The sequence below is a fragment of the Eulemur rufifrons genome, chromosome 7 (assembly GCF_041146395.1).
Source record: "Eulemur rufifrons isolate Redbay chromosome 7, OSU_ERuf_1, whole genome shotgun sequence".
Lineage (NCBI taxonomy): Eukaryota > Metazoa > Chordata > Mammalia > Primates > Lemuridae > Eulemur > Eulemur rufifrons.
Window position 1 is genome coordinate 171,255,802 of NC_090989.1, and position 15,500 is coordinate 171,271,301.

At 44.4% G+C, this 15,500-nt stretch overlaps 1 protein-coding gene across 5 annotated transcripts in view; it reads right to left on the minus strand.

Moving 5' to 3' along the window:
- The window catches only part of LRIG1 (leucine rich repeats and immunoglobulin like domains 1), a 112,192-nt gene that overhangs the window by 61,058 nt on the left and 35,634 nt on the right, over window positions 1-15,500 (minus strand). For 3 of the 5 annotated variants that reach the window (XM_069476036.1, XM_069476039.1, XM_069476037.1), the window contains exons 2-3: window positions 14,379-14,450; window positions 4,017-4,091 (exon numbers count right to left, since the gene is read on the minus strand). In XM_069476036.1, coding sequence (XP_069332137.1) covers window positions 4,017-4,091; window positions 14,379-14,450 — 147 coding nt within the window. The remainder of the gene's footprint in view (window positions 1-4,016; window positions 4,092-14,378; window positions 14,451-15,500) is intronic. The other 2 variants (XM_069476038.1, XM_069476040.1) reach the window with 2 other exon arrangements.

Genomic DNA, 15,500 nt, shown 5'->3' on the forward strand with positions numbered 1-15,500 from the left:
GGCCCTCCCAAGCGTGGTCCCCGGCTAAGGACGGCTCAGGCATCTGGGAAGTCAGAGCACTCCCATGTAAGCAAAAGAAAGAGAGATGAAGAGCCAACTCCCAGAGGTGCAAGTTCATAATCACAAGTGTCCAAGACGAAAATCACAAACCTGCTACTTTTGTTAAAACTGCAGTCCCCAACCCCTAGACCAAGGACCAGGACTAGTCTGTGGCCTGTTAGGAACCAGGCTGCACAGCAGGAGGTGAGCACTCAGCGAGCCAGCGAAGCTTTATCTGTATTTACAGCTGCCCCCCACCGCTCGCATCACTGCCTGAGCTCCTATCAGATCAGCCACGGCATTAGATTCTCATAGGAGCTCAAAACCTACTGTAAACTGTACATGCGAGGGATCTAGGTTGTGTGCTCCTTATGAGAATCTGATGCCTGATGATCTGAGGTGGAGCTGAGGTGGTGATGCTAGTGCTGGGGAGCAGCTGCAAATATAGATTATCATTAGCAGAGAGGTTTGCACAATAAATGTGATGTGCCTGAATCATCCTGAAACCATCCCCTTCCCACCCACCCCCCAGTGAAACTGGTTCCTGATGCCAAAAAGGTTGGGGACTGCTGTGTTAAAAGATATAAAGCAGCAGTGGGGGTTACTGGACAGAGGGGGAACTATGTCTTCTGTGACATTACTACCCCCACTGTGGAATACTAGGTCACAGAAGGAATACAAAAGCTGTAAGGGTTTTTCTACCATCTGTTTCAACAAATGAGAAGAAAGCAACTTATCCCAGGTGACAACTTCACCCAAGACAGAACAGGACATACATGGGGGCCCACTCTACCAATGCACCTGCCTATAAACTTGTCCTGAGAAAGGTGTCCTGGCTCCTCTAACTCACATGGCCTCAGCAGACATCTGCTCTATTCCCTTTGTACATCTTTTTTTTTTTTTTTTTTTTTTTGAGACAGAGTCTCGCTTTGTTGCCCAGGCTAAAGTGAGTGCCGTGACGTCAGCCTAGCTCACAGCAACCTCAAACTCCTGGGCTTAAGTCATTCTACTGCCTCAGCCTCCCGAGTAGCTGGGACTACAGGCATGTGCCACCATGCCCAGCTAATTTTTTCTATATGTATTTTTAGTTGGCCAGATAATTTCTTTCTATTTTTAGTAGACATGGGGTCTCACTCTTGCTCAGGCTGGTCTCGAACTCCTGACCTCGAGTGATCCACCCACCTTGGCCTCCCAGAGTGCTAGGATTACAGGCGTGAGCCACCGCACCCGGCCCCTTTGCACATCTTGATTATTTTTCTCATCCTCCGCCTGTACCAAAAAGGAGAATTAAGAATTTGGAGATTAAGGACTATAAGCATCTGTTAACTACCACATTTTCAGACAACATGTTGGGCCTTCTGCGTCACCTCGGGATAGCCTCTGGACCCAACTGCAGGGGCACAGAGGGACCTACTAAGTATTTACGGAACACATGACACCTTTTAACTTGGCAGTTCTGCAAAGTAACAGACACATCAGCAAAACATGCTCTTCAAAGCCTGGACAACTGGAAGCATGGTGTGGATGGAGATGCTAAGTCCTCTGCCTTTGTCAGTCAGGGTGGGAGAGGTGGTCCTTTGGCTGTAAAGTGATGCTCATCTGCTACCTGCTCCATTATTTTCTCCCTTGTCCTTTGCACAGTCCACTTGGGCAATATAGAAACAGCAGCATGACAAATGATAGCAAAATTTTCAATAATCCTGCTACCCAGACGTCATGCAGCTAACCTAACTTTTGCAGGCACTAAATCCAGGCATCCTAGTCTAAGAACAGGGAACACAGCCACGTCAGAGAAAACCAAGATAAAGACCCTTCAGTTTCTGTAGTTTCAGAGAAATCATTGACCAAGTCAGATGGAGACCAACTTCAGGCCAAAGAGGTGACTGCCAGTACTAACCTGCATTTTCCTAACTGAATCAAAACAGGGAGGCAGTCTTTTTTTTTTTTCTCTTGCTTTACATATTTCAACGCTGTCTAATGGAATAGCAGGAACAAGGCCAAACAGCCCCACTTCTCTTGGCACTTGGGCCAAGAAACAGAAATGTATTTTTAGTCAGCAGAGCAAGGTGCGATTCAAAGTACCACAGGCCCACGGGACGAGCTGGGGGCCCCGCCTGCCTCTGGCACAGCGCTGTTCAGAGTCACCTGCCACGCTCCTGCCCGAGGGTGTGGGGTACATAAAGGAGCGATGCATGGGCAGCTGTGTCCAGTCTCAGTGCCTCCCTCTCACGTCTGCAACTGAGAAGACCTTGAGGGAGACTCAGTTTCTTCTCTAGTAACACAAAGGTATTTTCTGTGGCCTTGGCTTCCTCACCAGGTGAGGAACAAGAGGAGTTAAATCAGCATTTCTCAAACTTTAATGTGTGGACTAATGGCCAGGGAGTTTGTTAGATGAAGTTTCTTATCCAGTAGGGCAGGGATGAGGCCTGAGTCTGCATTTCGAGCAGGTTCGGAGCTCATACACGACCCTGATAGTCCATGACCTGTGCTTTAAGCAGCAAGGAGTTATAAGCATGTTCAAGTGCTTTGCTTTATGAACACAAAAGGAGTTATCACATCCCTGATTAGCCTCACATAGGCTAACTCATTTAATTTAGCCAACAATTAAACACCTTCCAGGTGCTGGACACGTAGGCCAAGTGGATACCAAAAAAAAAGTCAGACCTCTGCCTACCCATCAAGGGAACAAAGGGTCCAACCTTTATTCCAGCACTTCACAGTCAGGACCGCCTCACAAAGCCTGTAGCCACGAAGGTGAGATCTTGCCAAGGCCCAAGGAGCTATGTGACAACTTGCCACCAGCCAGAAGCAGCAGCCACCACTTGTCAAACACATGCTTTGTGTCCCGCATGAGGCCAGGAGCTTCATATATGTTACACGCCCCTCTCACCGTGGCCTCACTCCCTGCGTATAAAATGGGTCAAGAACACATCCTGTAGACGAGGGAAACGAGCCTCAGAAAGATGAAGTGATCTGTGCAGGACACAGACAGTGAGCCACAATTTTAACCCCCTAGGATCCCCTGCAGTTCCACAATGCCGTGAAAAGGGTTAAGCTCCAGACTATGTTTCATGGGGACATAGCACCTCCTGAACCCTGGTGTCGAGAAAAGATACATACAGGTGAGCAAACCAATTAGAAAACCCCCCAAAATCAAACTAAAATAAAAATAAGCAAGGCTAGAGTAGAAACAGGAAATTCAGCGTGAAGAGGGAGGTGCTCTGCTAGGGAAGGTGCCAATAAAATTTGCCTGAGAAGACTGCTGGACTCATAGCTGGTTTATCTGGAAAGACCTCTGGGTGAGTTTAAAACAAGCATGTACCTTACTGTTGAAGAAATGGGAGGAAGGCCAGTGCCCTGTTCTCTAGCAAAGGCTTTTTACAGCTCAAATGATAACATTCCCTATGGTTTCCTTCCTTTCCTTTTTAGTTAAGGCCCTTTACGCCCTTTTGCATTTCCGGTGTGTTGTCTATAATAATATACAGGTTGCATTTTGTGTAACACTTGACCATGACAACTAATTCCTTACTTTTATGCTGATTTCAGAGGCCTGGGGGCACTTTCTTTCTTTAAAGCCATAAAATTAAAACTAAGTCATCACATTACCAAATTCAGTGGCACAAAGAAGAGCTTGCTGTCTTATAATTAACACACCTTCCTTTAACTCCAGTTTATTCACCAAAATTGCAGCTTAACCACTAGGAGCAAGAAACCTAGCTCCATGTACCTCTGGGTATTAAAAAAGATCCATGTCCTCCCAAATCAGAGGGGAGGCAAAACTTCCAGCTTTTAATACTGCAAACCCCAAAACGGCAAGCAAGACATTTGTCATGATCACTAGAGGCACAAGAAGAAAGGCTATTCTTCACCAGTGAGCTCGTGAACTCAAGTTCTGCCACAACCCACAACCACGTGCCAGCAGGATACCACCGCAGCCTCCCCACACAGCCCGGGGTTGCCCAGACGGCACCACTTACAGAAACAGAGAGACGACATGTGACGAAGCAGCACCCAGGGATGGGATGGTTGTCAACTCGTTATTACTGAGGTACCTGCAATAACAACAAGAAGAAATTAGTCATTTGAAGCATTTAAACTAGTAGTCTGAAATCATACACACACAAGGAAAATCAAAAAACACTGCTGAGTTCGCCATAATGAGACTATATTCCAAGGTTGGGTAAAAGGTAAAGAATTTAGTTTTTAAAGGGAGAGAAGTCAGGTCAGGTCACAAAAAATAACCGTTTATCACACCCATGGTTAGAAATAAACACTAAGAGGAAACATCTCCTGTCTCCCACCAGCTTCCCATGGAGCTCAGAAATCAACACGAACAGACAATGAATGGTAAGAAAAGGCCAAGATGCAGGTTCCAGACAAAAGTGCCCCCAAGACCTTTGCCTTGAAAAGAGTGGCCCCTGTAGGCTGAAACCTACCCTTGCCAGAGGGCAATGTGCCCAGAAGGAGGACCAGAGACTCACTCTCCCTGGCTTGCGTGGAGTTCTGAGGGGGTTCAATTATTTCAATGCCTCATTGGTGAAATAACAAGGGAGCTGGACTCAGACACTCTCATCCATTTGAGGTTCCAGCTTCTTTGGGCTCGATGAAGGCTCCGGTCTTGTCTTCCAGGAAAAACGAATGCATATATACACACTTTTGCACATAGGCATTCTGAAAATTCTCTGCAGATAAGATTTGCTCTCCAAGCTCCCTTCCTGCTCAAACATTCTAAATCTGCATTTCCAGAGTTAATATCTCTTAATGGAAGGGAAAGCCCATGAACGAAAACAGCTCGCCTGGTCTGCCCCCAGAGGCTGTGCAATCTGGCCTCCTTACATGGACATGTATTTCTAAATCTGGAAAGAGAATCCAAAATCAGACTTGCAAAGTGAGCCTAAAAATCTTTAAGAAAGCCAAAGCACAGTGTTCAAGCTTTCTGCTGAGTGATGGGCTAGAAAGAAATTGTATCTGAGATGCAAAGTCAAGGATATAAAACCGGGTTATCTTATTCTCAATTTTTTAAGGGAGGTATGTCTTACACAGAGCATCTTGTTACTGTTTGAAGACAAGGCCACTGAAATGACAGCTGTATTCATACAAACATACAGCTACCATTTGCTTGAATAATCTGGTTGTCTGCCATCTTTTATAGAATGAATAGGAGAAGGGGGGAAAAAGGAAAGGCCTTGAATTATCCCATTTGCTTTCTTCGGTGCCAGAGCCAGTTAGGGATGAAGCTTGGCAATTAGTGGGCTGTGGGACACAGCATGCCTGTTTCAATAGCTTCATGACTGAAGCATCTGGCAGAGAGAAAGCAGATCCGTATCATGTGGCAAATCCTTTCTCCACTTAAAGGGCCCTTGTTTGTGTGTTGAAATAGACAATTAATTACGTTAACAGTCTCTTATCTGACTGCCCCCTAAATCAGATTGTTTCTGCTTTACCTTTTATCTCCTCCAACCCTGCTGTGATCCATTTCCCATCGTGGTGCAGGAATACTGAAAAACCCCTAATCAGTCTTAATCTCTACTAATAAATTTTCATAGTACCCATCAATGCACTTTTTATTACACGAGACCCTTAGGTTTTAACAGAGCAAGAAAAACTAAAGTCAAGGGTCTGCTGCCACTTAGGCAGCTTGTCTAAGAACTCTTTTCCTTTTTTTTTTTTTATTTTGAGACAGGGTCTCGCTCTGTCGCCCTGGGTAGAGTGCAGTGCATCATCACAGCTCACTGCAGTCTCAAACTCCTAGGCTCAGTCAATCCTTGTGCCTCAGCCTCCCGAGCAGCTAGGACTACAGGCATGTGCCACCACGCCCAGCTAATTTTTTCTATTTTTGATAGAGACGGGTTCTTGCTCTTGCTCAGGCTGGTCTAGAACTCGTGAGCTCAAGCAAGCCTCCGGCCTTGGCCTCCCAGAGTGTTAGCATTACAGGTGTGAGCCACCATGCCCAGCAGAATTCTTCATTTCTTGGAGATTGATTCTAAAACACAGAGGGTGATGATAATAATAGTAACAGCTGCAGGTAACTTAGTGAAGGCTTACTATGTGCCAGGCATGGCTCTAAGCTTTTCAGTGCATTAATTCATCTTTAGACCCCTGGGAAGTGGGTCCCAGGAGCATTTCCACCATCCCAATGAGGAATGTAAAACACTGAGATGTTAAGCAATTTGACCAAGGTCACCAGCGATAAGTGGCAGTGGCCCAGGGGTGTCTATCCCCAAAGTCTAGGTTCTTCACCATTACCTTCTATTTCTTTATAATTACAGCAAACACTCTACATGCCTTATGTCATTTCACCATCACCACAACTTTGAGTTAGTTACCAGGTACTTCCACTGTTCCCTACATTACAGGTAAGTTCTCTAAGCCAGTTTAAGTAACTAGCCCAGGGTCACACAACTAGGGAGCACACAGCTAAGAGCTGAACAATGTATGACTACAAATCAGAGGAGAGCAACAAGCTAAAGGACCAGTAAGCACAGGGCAAGCCGGAAAGCTCATAATCCCTTAGGTAACATGGTAGTTGTTTTTCAGCGTTCTTTACGATCTGACTTGATTTTAAACCTGAAACAAAGAATATGGACTTCTCTGCCAGGGAACTTTGGCTGACGAGCTTGGTTTCAGGCCAGCTATACTGTACATATGACAAACTCCTCCACCCAATTTCACAGAAATAAATGAACAGGGAAAAGGGACATAAAAATATTTCAAATCTTGAAAGAACTGCTGGGAGTAGAGAATACAGGGGCAGTGGACCAGTGAAGATTAACAGGGCATTGTATGTCTAGATGAGCAGCCCAAGTCAACAGCCTCAGTCAGAAATAGCAGGCTCTAATCTCAACAGGGCTGCCTGATTTATGAAGAGGACAGTTGGAGCCCAAAGCAGAGGCACTGCACAGTGAGCTTACTTCTAGATCATTTCTACTTAAAAAAGAACCACTGGTTAAATATAAGTCTGTTCACTCCACCACCACTGGCTGCTTCTTTGTTCCATCCAGCCCCCGCTGAAAAGAGAACACTATCCTCAGAAGGCAGTAGAGGCCCAACTCACTGTGAGATGCAATGAACTTCTTGCCAGACTGCAAGGGAGACTGGTCAAAAATAGCACAGCTAAAGCTCTGAGGGAAAAGGCATTCGGGAAGTTTAGCAGAGTCTCTATGAATAAGGAAATTTTAGGAATTAAAGACTGTGTGTGATGAAATCTTTTGCACATCCAGAGCTGTGAAGTCTTCCACCCCTCACACCTCCCCAATTTACTTGCCTCCAAAATTTACTTCCACCTGAAGCTTTAAAAATCTTTCTGAAATGTCTGGCTTCTATAACTGAACCTTGTCTTGATGATTCAGGACTAAGAAGTGTCTTAGATGCATCAGGCTATGACTCATGGCCAGACCCTGGAGCTGGAGAAGGCATAGGTAAGGTGCATGGGTTGTCTAACCCCAGGGCAGAACCTGGAGGTGGGACCTTTCAGAACTCAATCCATAAGGTCAGCTTGGACTTTCTGGTCCCTCAACTTTCTCCCCAAATGTCCATTTCTTTGGCTTGGTTAAAGGAAGTTTTACATTTTGCAATATGCAAAATGTTATAAAGGATATTTCACAGTGTATCACCACCACCACCACCACCACCACCACCACCTAATCAAATTTGGCTTCAACAAACATTGTAAAACCAACCCAAGGAGTAATTTTCGGCTATCGCACTTTTTCTTACCTTCTTTATTTATTGAATAATCTTAGTATATAGTAAAATTTTCAAAAATTTCAAAAAGAATATGGGAGGATAAGTGAAAAATAAAGCTTCCTTGCGCTTCTGTCATCTGGTCTGTCTCCAAGGGGAATCTCCTGCTACTAGCTGCTAGAGATGTACATATGTTTTTCTTTTGCACAAACGCATATGTATTATACAGATTGTTCTGCACTGCTGTTTTTTCCCTTAGTAATATATCTTTGAGCTCTCTACAATTCTTTTAACCAGCTACAGAGTAGTCCTCTCCTGGTATGAATGAACCATAATTTATTTAGCCAATCCAATATTGGTAGACATAACAGTTATTTTTTTGGTTGCTTCCAAACACAGACAGAGCTACAGTTAATAACAGTCAAAGTTGGGCAGGGGCTTGGAACTTTGGTTGGTTTTGTTTCTTAAAAGGGAGAAAACCATCAGAGCAGGTAGTAGCCCAGATTTTGGAATCCAAAATAATAAGTTAATTAATAACTTATTATGCTTTAGTTACTTGAGAATAATGCATACTAAATAATTGCCCTAGCAAAATTTTATGATATGTAGTTTCCATACCAGATGGCCCGATAAAGTTATTTTAGTATAATGATATAGTATACAGTTAATTTAACAATTATAAACAATAACATAAATAATAAGGTTGAACATCTACTATGTGCCAAGCCCTGTCCTAAATTCTTTACATGCAGTATCTCACTGAATGATATGCCAACCCTTTGAGAAAGGTACTAAATTATCACCTCATCTAAAAAGAAGAAACTGAGGCACAGCTACTGAGCAGCAGAGCAGGGATTATTAGTACAGGATTTTAAAATCAGGTCTGTTGTTCATGCAACCCCAATTCCACCCCTTACCAATCCAACGCTAAGCATATGACTTAACCTTGCTGTGCCTTAGTTTCCTCTTCCGAAAAATGTTATTGAATAAATAATACAAAGACCAGCTTTGGAGGGATTATGGCAGGATCCAGCTGAAATGATTAAACCTAAGAGCTTAGGATATAGCCAGATACACAGGACATGCTTAAGAGATGGCAGTAATTCATAGCCAAAAAGCAGTTCCTCAAAACAACAGCCCTCATTGTTTCACCTTCTCCTTAAACATACCACCATCACAACCCGCTACACACACACACACACACACACACACACACACACACACACGGGGAGCAGAAGCTTGGCACAGAGCAGGGTGAGCCACAAATACCCAATGGCAGGGCATACTCAAGGCTTCCGCACCACCTTGAGGAACATTTTAGGTCAGTGGCCCTGCAAGCACATGGCAGCACCACAGCAAGCACTAGCAGGCCAGGTGGCAGTAACGCGATCCAAGAGCAGTTTTTACAGAGCACTGTATAAATAGCCCCTCTTATTAATAGAGGAGCCTTGCCGTCCAGGCCCCGGGCTGGAAGCACTCCCTGGTGGGCTTTCCTCAGGGCTGTGGGCAGTGAAGACCGTGTGGCTTGGAAGCAGCTGCACAAGTGTCCTCGTGTCCTCCAGGGGCCTCCAAAGGGCTTGCCTTCTTTCTCCAATTGGCCCACGATGTTATGTGGTTCTGGGGCCTCCAAAATAAAACCACGGCTAAACCACCGCCCGCTGCTCTGCCAGCCTGTGGCTCCTGCCTTGTTGAGGACTCTGGACTCTGAAGTCTCTGCAGGGCTTGGGAGAACTGACAGCCCCTGGCAAACGCTCGGGCCCAATTAATTTTGAAGCAATGGTATGTCAGCTACAATTTTTTTCTCTTTAATGTCCTTCCCCACCCCTCACTCCTGACAGCCGCTCTCTGTCTGCACAACATAATAGAATTCCCCAAGGGAAAGGCCTGGATATTTATCAGTGAGAAGTTCTGCTCCTCTGGGCACCAGTGAATTCGTCTTATCCCTCTCACAGGACAGGGAGTGACACCAGAGACAGGAGATGGTCACAGTGCTAAGAGGTTCAACCTGTCAGCTCTCAAAGATTTGTTTCTAAACAATGCACACAGCTGGGGGCGGGGGGGGGGGGGGGGGGGAATGGGGGCGGCGCTGTGAGGTTCCAAAAAGCAGAAAGGAAGTTACATGCGAAGCCTTATATATCACCTTCAATAAATAACTATAATAATGCTGATAATGTGCTGTGATGTCAATATTTTAGAAGAGGGAAAGGAAACACTGAGAAGTACCTTGCCTAGGGACACAGACCCGGTTAGGGGCAGAACCAGAACTCAAACTCAGGTCTGTTTGCTACCAAAGTGAGTGCTTTTCCCACTACACCATATTGAATCCGTAAGATACGATGTCTGTCTTTATACCGCCCATACTCAGGAAGGTAGTGCCGCCACAGAATGTAACCAGGAGTTAGACTGGGGGGCACAGGCCCAGTTCTGCCACATCCCCTGCCTCAATGCCTTCAACTCTCTGCAGCTGGAAGTGAGAATAAGGAGTGCTTAGCACAATGGCGAGTTATGGCCAATCTTCATGAGTGCACTGGCAGGAGGAGGGAAAGAATTCACACACAGAACAGAAAGAGCAGGCCAGGTGCGGTGGCTCACGCCTGTAATCCTAACACTCTGAGAGGCCAAGGCGGGCGGATTGTTTGAGCTCAGGAGTTCGAGACCAGCCTGAGAAAGAGCGAGACACCATCTCTACTAAAAATAGAAAGAAATTATATGGACAGCTAAAAATATACATAGAAAAATTAGCTGGACATGGTGGCACATACCTGTAGTCCCAGCTACTCGGGAGGCTGAGGCAGGAGGATTGCTTGAGCCCAGGAGTTTGAGGTTGCTGTGAGCTAGGCTGATGCCACGGCACTCTAGCCCAGGCAACAGAGCTAGACTCTGTCTCCAAAAAAAAAGAACAGAAAGAGCAGAGGACAGGGCTAGGAGCATCACTGTGCCCAGAAATGCAACCCAAGTTCAGAGGAGGAAGAAAAGCCAAGATGCGGGTGGGAGTGGGGGTGCTGCGGGCCAGGCTTGAAGGACAGTGTGGGTTTGGTTGAGGGATCTGGGGGAATAAGAGATAAGACTCTGAATGCACAAAGAGAAGACTGGTGTAGAAACAGTGAAGCAGGCAAATAAATGCTGGGTCTCCTCTTTTTTTCATCTGCAGTTGACTCTTGGGGTTAAAATGAGAGATGTGGGAATTTAAAGTAGTGCAGCCTCAGGGTTAAAAGCAGAGGTTTAGAGTCACTCAGATTTGAGTTCAACTCTCAGCTTTACCAACCATGTGACGCTATGCAAGTTTCTTTAAGTTCGAGCTTCCATTTCCCCTTCTACAAAGTGGAGAAAAATCTTACAAAGAAAATCTTTTATATCAGAGTTGGTGTGAGGGTGAGATGTGGTCGTATTCCCCAAAGGTTTATTAGCACAGTGCTACTATGATTAGTGTGACTGTTGTTAAGCAAGAAATGTATTTGTAAGACTCATAACCAGCATCTCTGGTGAAGGACAGGTGGAAGTGAGACGTTCTTAGTTCTAGGTCTGGGTGGGGCATAAACTCTGAGAAGCACTGAGTAGGAGGTCAAGGGAACCAAACCAAATGAAAGCTGAAAGCCTGTATGGGCAAGGAACAAGTGGAGCAAGGGAGCTAGACAGAGCAACACTGAAAATGCTTGACAGGGGTTCAACCAGGGTTGAACCTGTAATCTACCCATGGCCCCTAGGGCCCTAAAGGATCCAGGCCCCAACCACACACCCCTGCCCTCATGCACAGTGGCCCTCGGTCTGTTCCTTCCTTGAGGCCCCTGTACTCGCAGTCCTCCCTGTTCTTGTCATTCACACCTCCTCAATTGTCACTTCCCTGACCACCCCGACTCCATTCATCATGCCTCCAAAATTAAAAAAAAAAAAAAAAGAGAACAAAAGAACGAACGAAAAGAAAGAAAACCTCTCACATTACCCTGTTCTATTCCCCCCACACCACTTATCACCGGTAAGTCTTCCTGGCTTCCTTGTTCAGTGCATGGCTCCCCCCAACTTAACATAAGCTCTGTGAAAGGAAAGTTTTGTCTTCAGGGCCAGAGTTGAGTGAGGAGGGGGCACAAAATTTAAGGGGCTGCCAAAACACTCAGTAACCAGGACAAGGAGTATGTTAATGCAATATTTTAAAAATATCACAATGAATGCAAAACAAAAATCCATGATGAACAAAATATCAAAAGTTTAAAGGAAGACAAGATAAAGCCATCCCGGAGCCCATGACAAAAGGAAAAGAATCAGTAATACTGATCCTTGCTTGATTTAAACTTCTTATATCATGCTTATCATAATGTGTTTTTGCATTCATTTTGACTTTTTAATATTGCATCAAAATATCCTTTATCTTGATTGCTGAGTTTTTGGTGCCTCCATAAATTCTGCGCCTGAGGTGGGTACCTCACCTGCCCCTCCCTAGTCCCAGCCCTGTTTGTGTGCCTCATTCACTCTGTACCCCCAGCACCCAGAGCAGAGCCTAGCACAGAGTAGGCACTCAAATAAGTGTTAAATGAAAGCCTGAATCATCCCAGAGGAAATACCCCAGTTTAAATTTTGTCCAATTCTTTAAAAAAAAAAAAAAAAAAATCACTGAATTTTGAGACTTAACCCACAGAATCTGAATATATTCTAACCACAAGAATTAAAGACAGCTTGGATCAGGGGAAAGCACTGGGTTATGAACCCACTTGGCTCCATGATGGCCTGGGTTTATCATCTTGGGTGACTACGACAAGGCTGAACTATGTCCCCTCAAAGCTCATATGTTGAGGCTCTAACCCCCAATATCTCGGAATGTGACAGTATTTGGAGACAGGGACTTTAAAGAGGTGACTAAGGTTAAATGAGGTCAAATAGATGGGTCCTAATCCCATGGTGTCTTTATAAGAAATGGAAACTTGGGCACGCAAAGGAGACAACCAGGGACGCATGCACACAGAGGAGAGACTAGGTGAGGACACAGCAAGAAACAGCCATCTGCAAGTCAAGGAGAGGCCTCAGGAGAAACCAACCCTGCCTGCACCTTGGTCTCGGACTTTTAGACCCTAAAGCTGTGAGAAAATGAATTTCTGTTTAACACACTGACTACCATACTAGAAAAAAAATTCTTTCCTTGGGGCCATGGTGTTTTATTACAAAAATAGAATAAAAACTTTGAAAACAAAACGATCCTTTCTAAGTTAATGAAAAATTTGTTATTTTTTATTGTTTTCTGTGCCTGAGTTATACGCAACTTGAAAAATAGCTCTCAGGGCTCCCAAAATGAGATGTGTGAGATACATATGCTTCATGAGGCCCCAGCCTCCAAACTAGCGTGAGTTAAATACAACACACATGGCAATTAATGTGTTAAGCTGGCCAGCCTGTGGCATTTGCTATGGCAGCATTAGCAAACTAACACAGCGACCCACTGACCCACTCAAACTTTCTTCCCCAGACACTGGCTTATTGATCCTACAGGAAAATGAGGGTCCAAGGCCCCTTCCAACTCTGATGTTCTTTTAAATTTAGAAGTCTGAACCTTTTAAAAATAGAAATCATATATGACAATTTGAAGAATTTGGAGATGGGATAGGGAATGCAAGTATTTTGCAAATTGTACCAGATGAAATTAAATTTTCTTTAGATAAGCCATCAATAATGGAATTGAAAAATAAACGAGGGCTTTTATCAGTTACTTAAAACAAAAATGTGTAAAAATCTTACCTAATAATGTCTAAGAAAAATAATAATGGAAGCAGTGGGTAAATGATTTACAGAATATACATGTATAGTAGTTTTACATAAAAATCAAAACAGGACATTCAAAAAATTTTAATCTACATGATAAAGTATCTAAAAATGTAAGGGTAAGGAGGCAAGAAAGACATAAAAGCATAATATACAGTTTGATCCTAAGATGATGTGTGTACAAGTATATATTTTTCATTAAGTGTTACAATGGTCACGCCTGGGTGATAATACTGGTGATTTTCATTCTTCGCACATTTCTATAGTTGCCAATTTTTCTACAGTTGTATGCATGACTTTCATGAACATTCCTAGTAAAATCGCTAAGCAGCTAAACCTCCTGATAATCCTAACATTCACGTCAAAACCTAAATTCTTTACATTAAAAGAGGAGACTGCAGCCTGATGTAAAGGGCACTGCAAGAGGCAGCAAGCCTAGAGCTCCAAAGGCAGTGATGCCTAGCTCTGTTTGTGGAGGGGAAAAGGTAAGCCTCTGTTGTCCACCCTTCTATACTTCTGTTTCCTGGGAAACAGAAGGGGTGGGCTGGCATCCCACACCACTGTTGAGTGGGCTGTTCAACCTTCCTGGGAGCTACTGAGAAAGTACCAGCCCAGGTGTGTTACCCTGGGGACTTGGCTATACACCCACTGTGTACCCATAATTTCCAGGAACTCTATGCCTACCGGATTGTAACACACCCTTCTAGGATTGCCTAGGAAGGAGAGAGAAGCGGCAGTAATGGAGAGTTGAGTAAGTAGCACAATTCGTCACCAACAGCCGGTACATAAATGTTCCTTCCCACAAGTTTAGACTGCTGCTCTAGAAGAGCGAGCGATGCTGCAGTATGAGAGGACACTCCCAAAGAGCACGCCATCCCTCCACCCCGCAGAGGTTTAGGGGAAGCACTCACACTTCCTGTAGATTCGGCAAGTCCTCAAAATCAGCAGGGTCAATCTCAGAGAGTTTGTTGTAGCTCAGGTTTCTGGTAAAGGGAGGGAAAAAAACAAAACAAAACTGAACCAACACTTGGCATCACACCCGAGATGCAAGAATCTTCTCCCCCACTGCACCACCGACAAAATCTAAACCCTCTCCCCCTCATAATTACCCATCTCATGCATTATTTTAAATAACCCACTGATACTGAAATTTACAGATGTACCTCCCTCCCCATTTTCATCCATAAACAAGGCACTCCAAGCAATCCTGTGCAGATCCACTTCACCCGAGGTTGGCTAAACCCAAATGGATTCCAATCAATACCATTTCACTACTTAACAACACTGAAAGAAATTCTAAGGTGAGCCAGTCCTCCATCTACATTAAAGTGTTCTGGTCCAAATGCTTTGCACCATATCAAACCCAAGGCTATTCTTAATGACATTTTTTTAAATTAATGTTTTACTAAAACATCAATATTAAGCAGTAGTAAAGGAAAAGGGAAAAGGGAAAAGGGGGAGAAGTGACCCTTCATCATCTAAACCAGTAGTTCTCAACCTGAAATGATTCTAACCCCCAGGGGACATTTGACAATGTCTAGAGACATTTTTGGTTGTCATGACTTGGGGGGTGCGGGGAGGCTGGTGTTACTGGTATCTGGTGGGTAAAAAAGCCAAGGATACTGTGTTTGCTTCGGCAGCACATACACTAAAAGCCAAGGATACTGTTAAGCATTTTACAATGCACGGGCAGCCCCCCACAACAGAGAATTACCCAGCCCCACAATGTCAATATTAGCATTCAGAGATTGAGAAACCCTGGTCTAAACAAGAACTTAAGACTAAAACTTGCTCAGATGTATATTCAAAGCTCAAGTGACTGTAAGAAAGTGAGCACTGTAAGATCCTGAATTATACGGCTACTTACAAACACAGTACTCCTACCACCAACAAATAAATTGGGAGTAAGAGTCACACAGGAGACAGGAGCCAGTTGCTGGAAATTCACGTTGGTGTTAACAACACAGGGAAAGCCTCTTGTGAACAGCCTTCCCAAGATGATAGTGTCTGTCTCAACTGTTCAGAATTACACC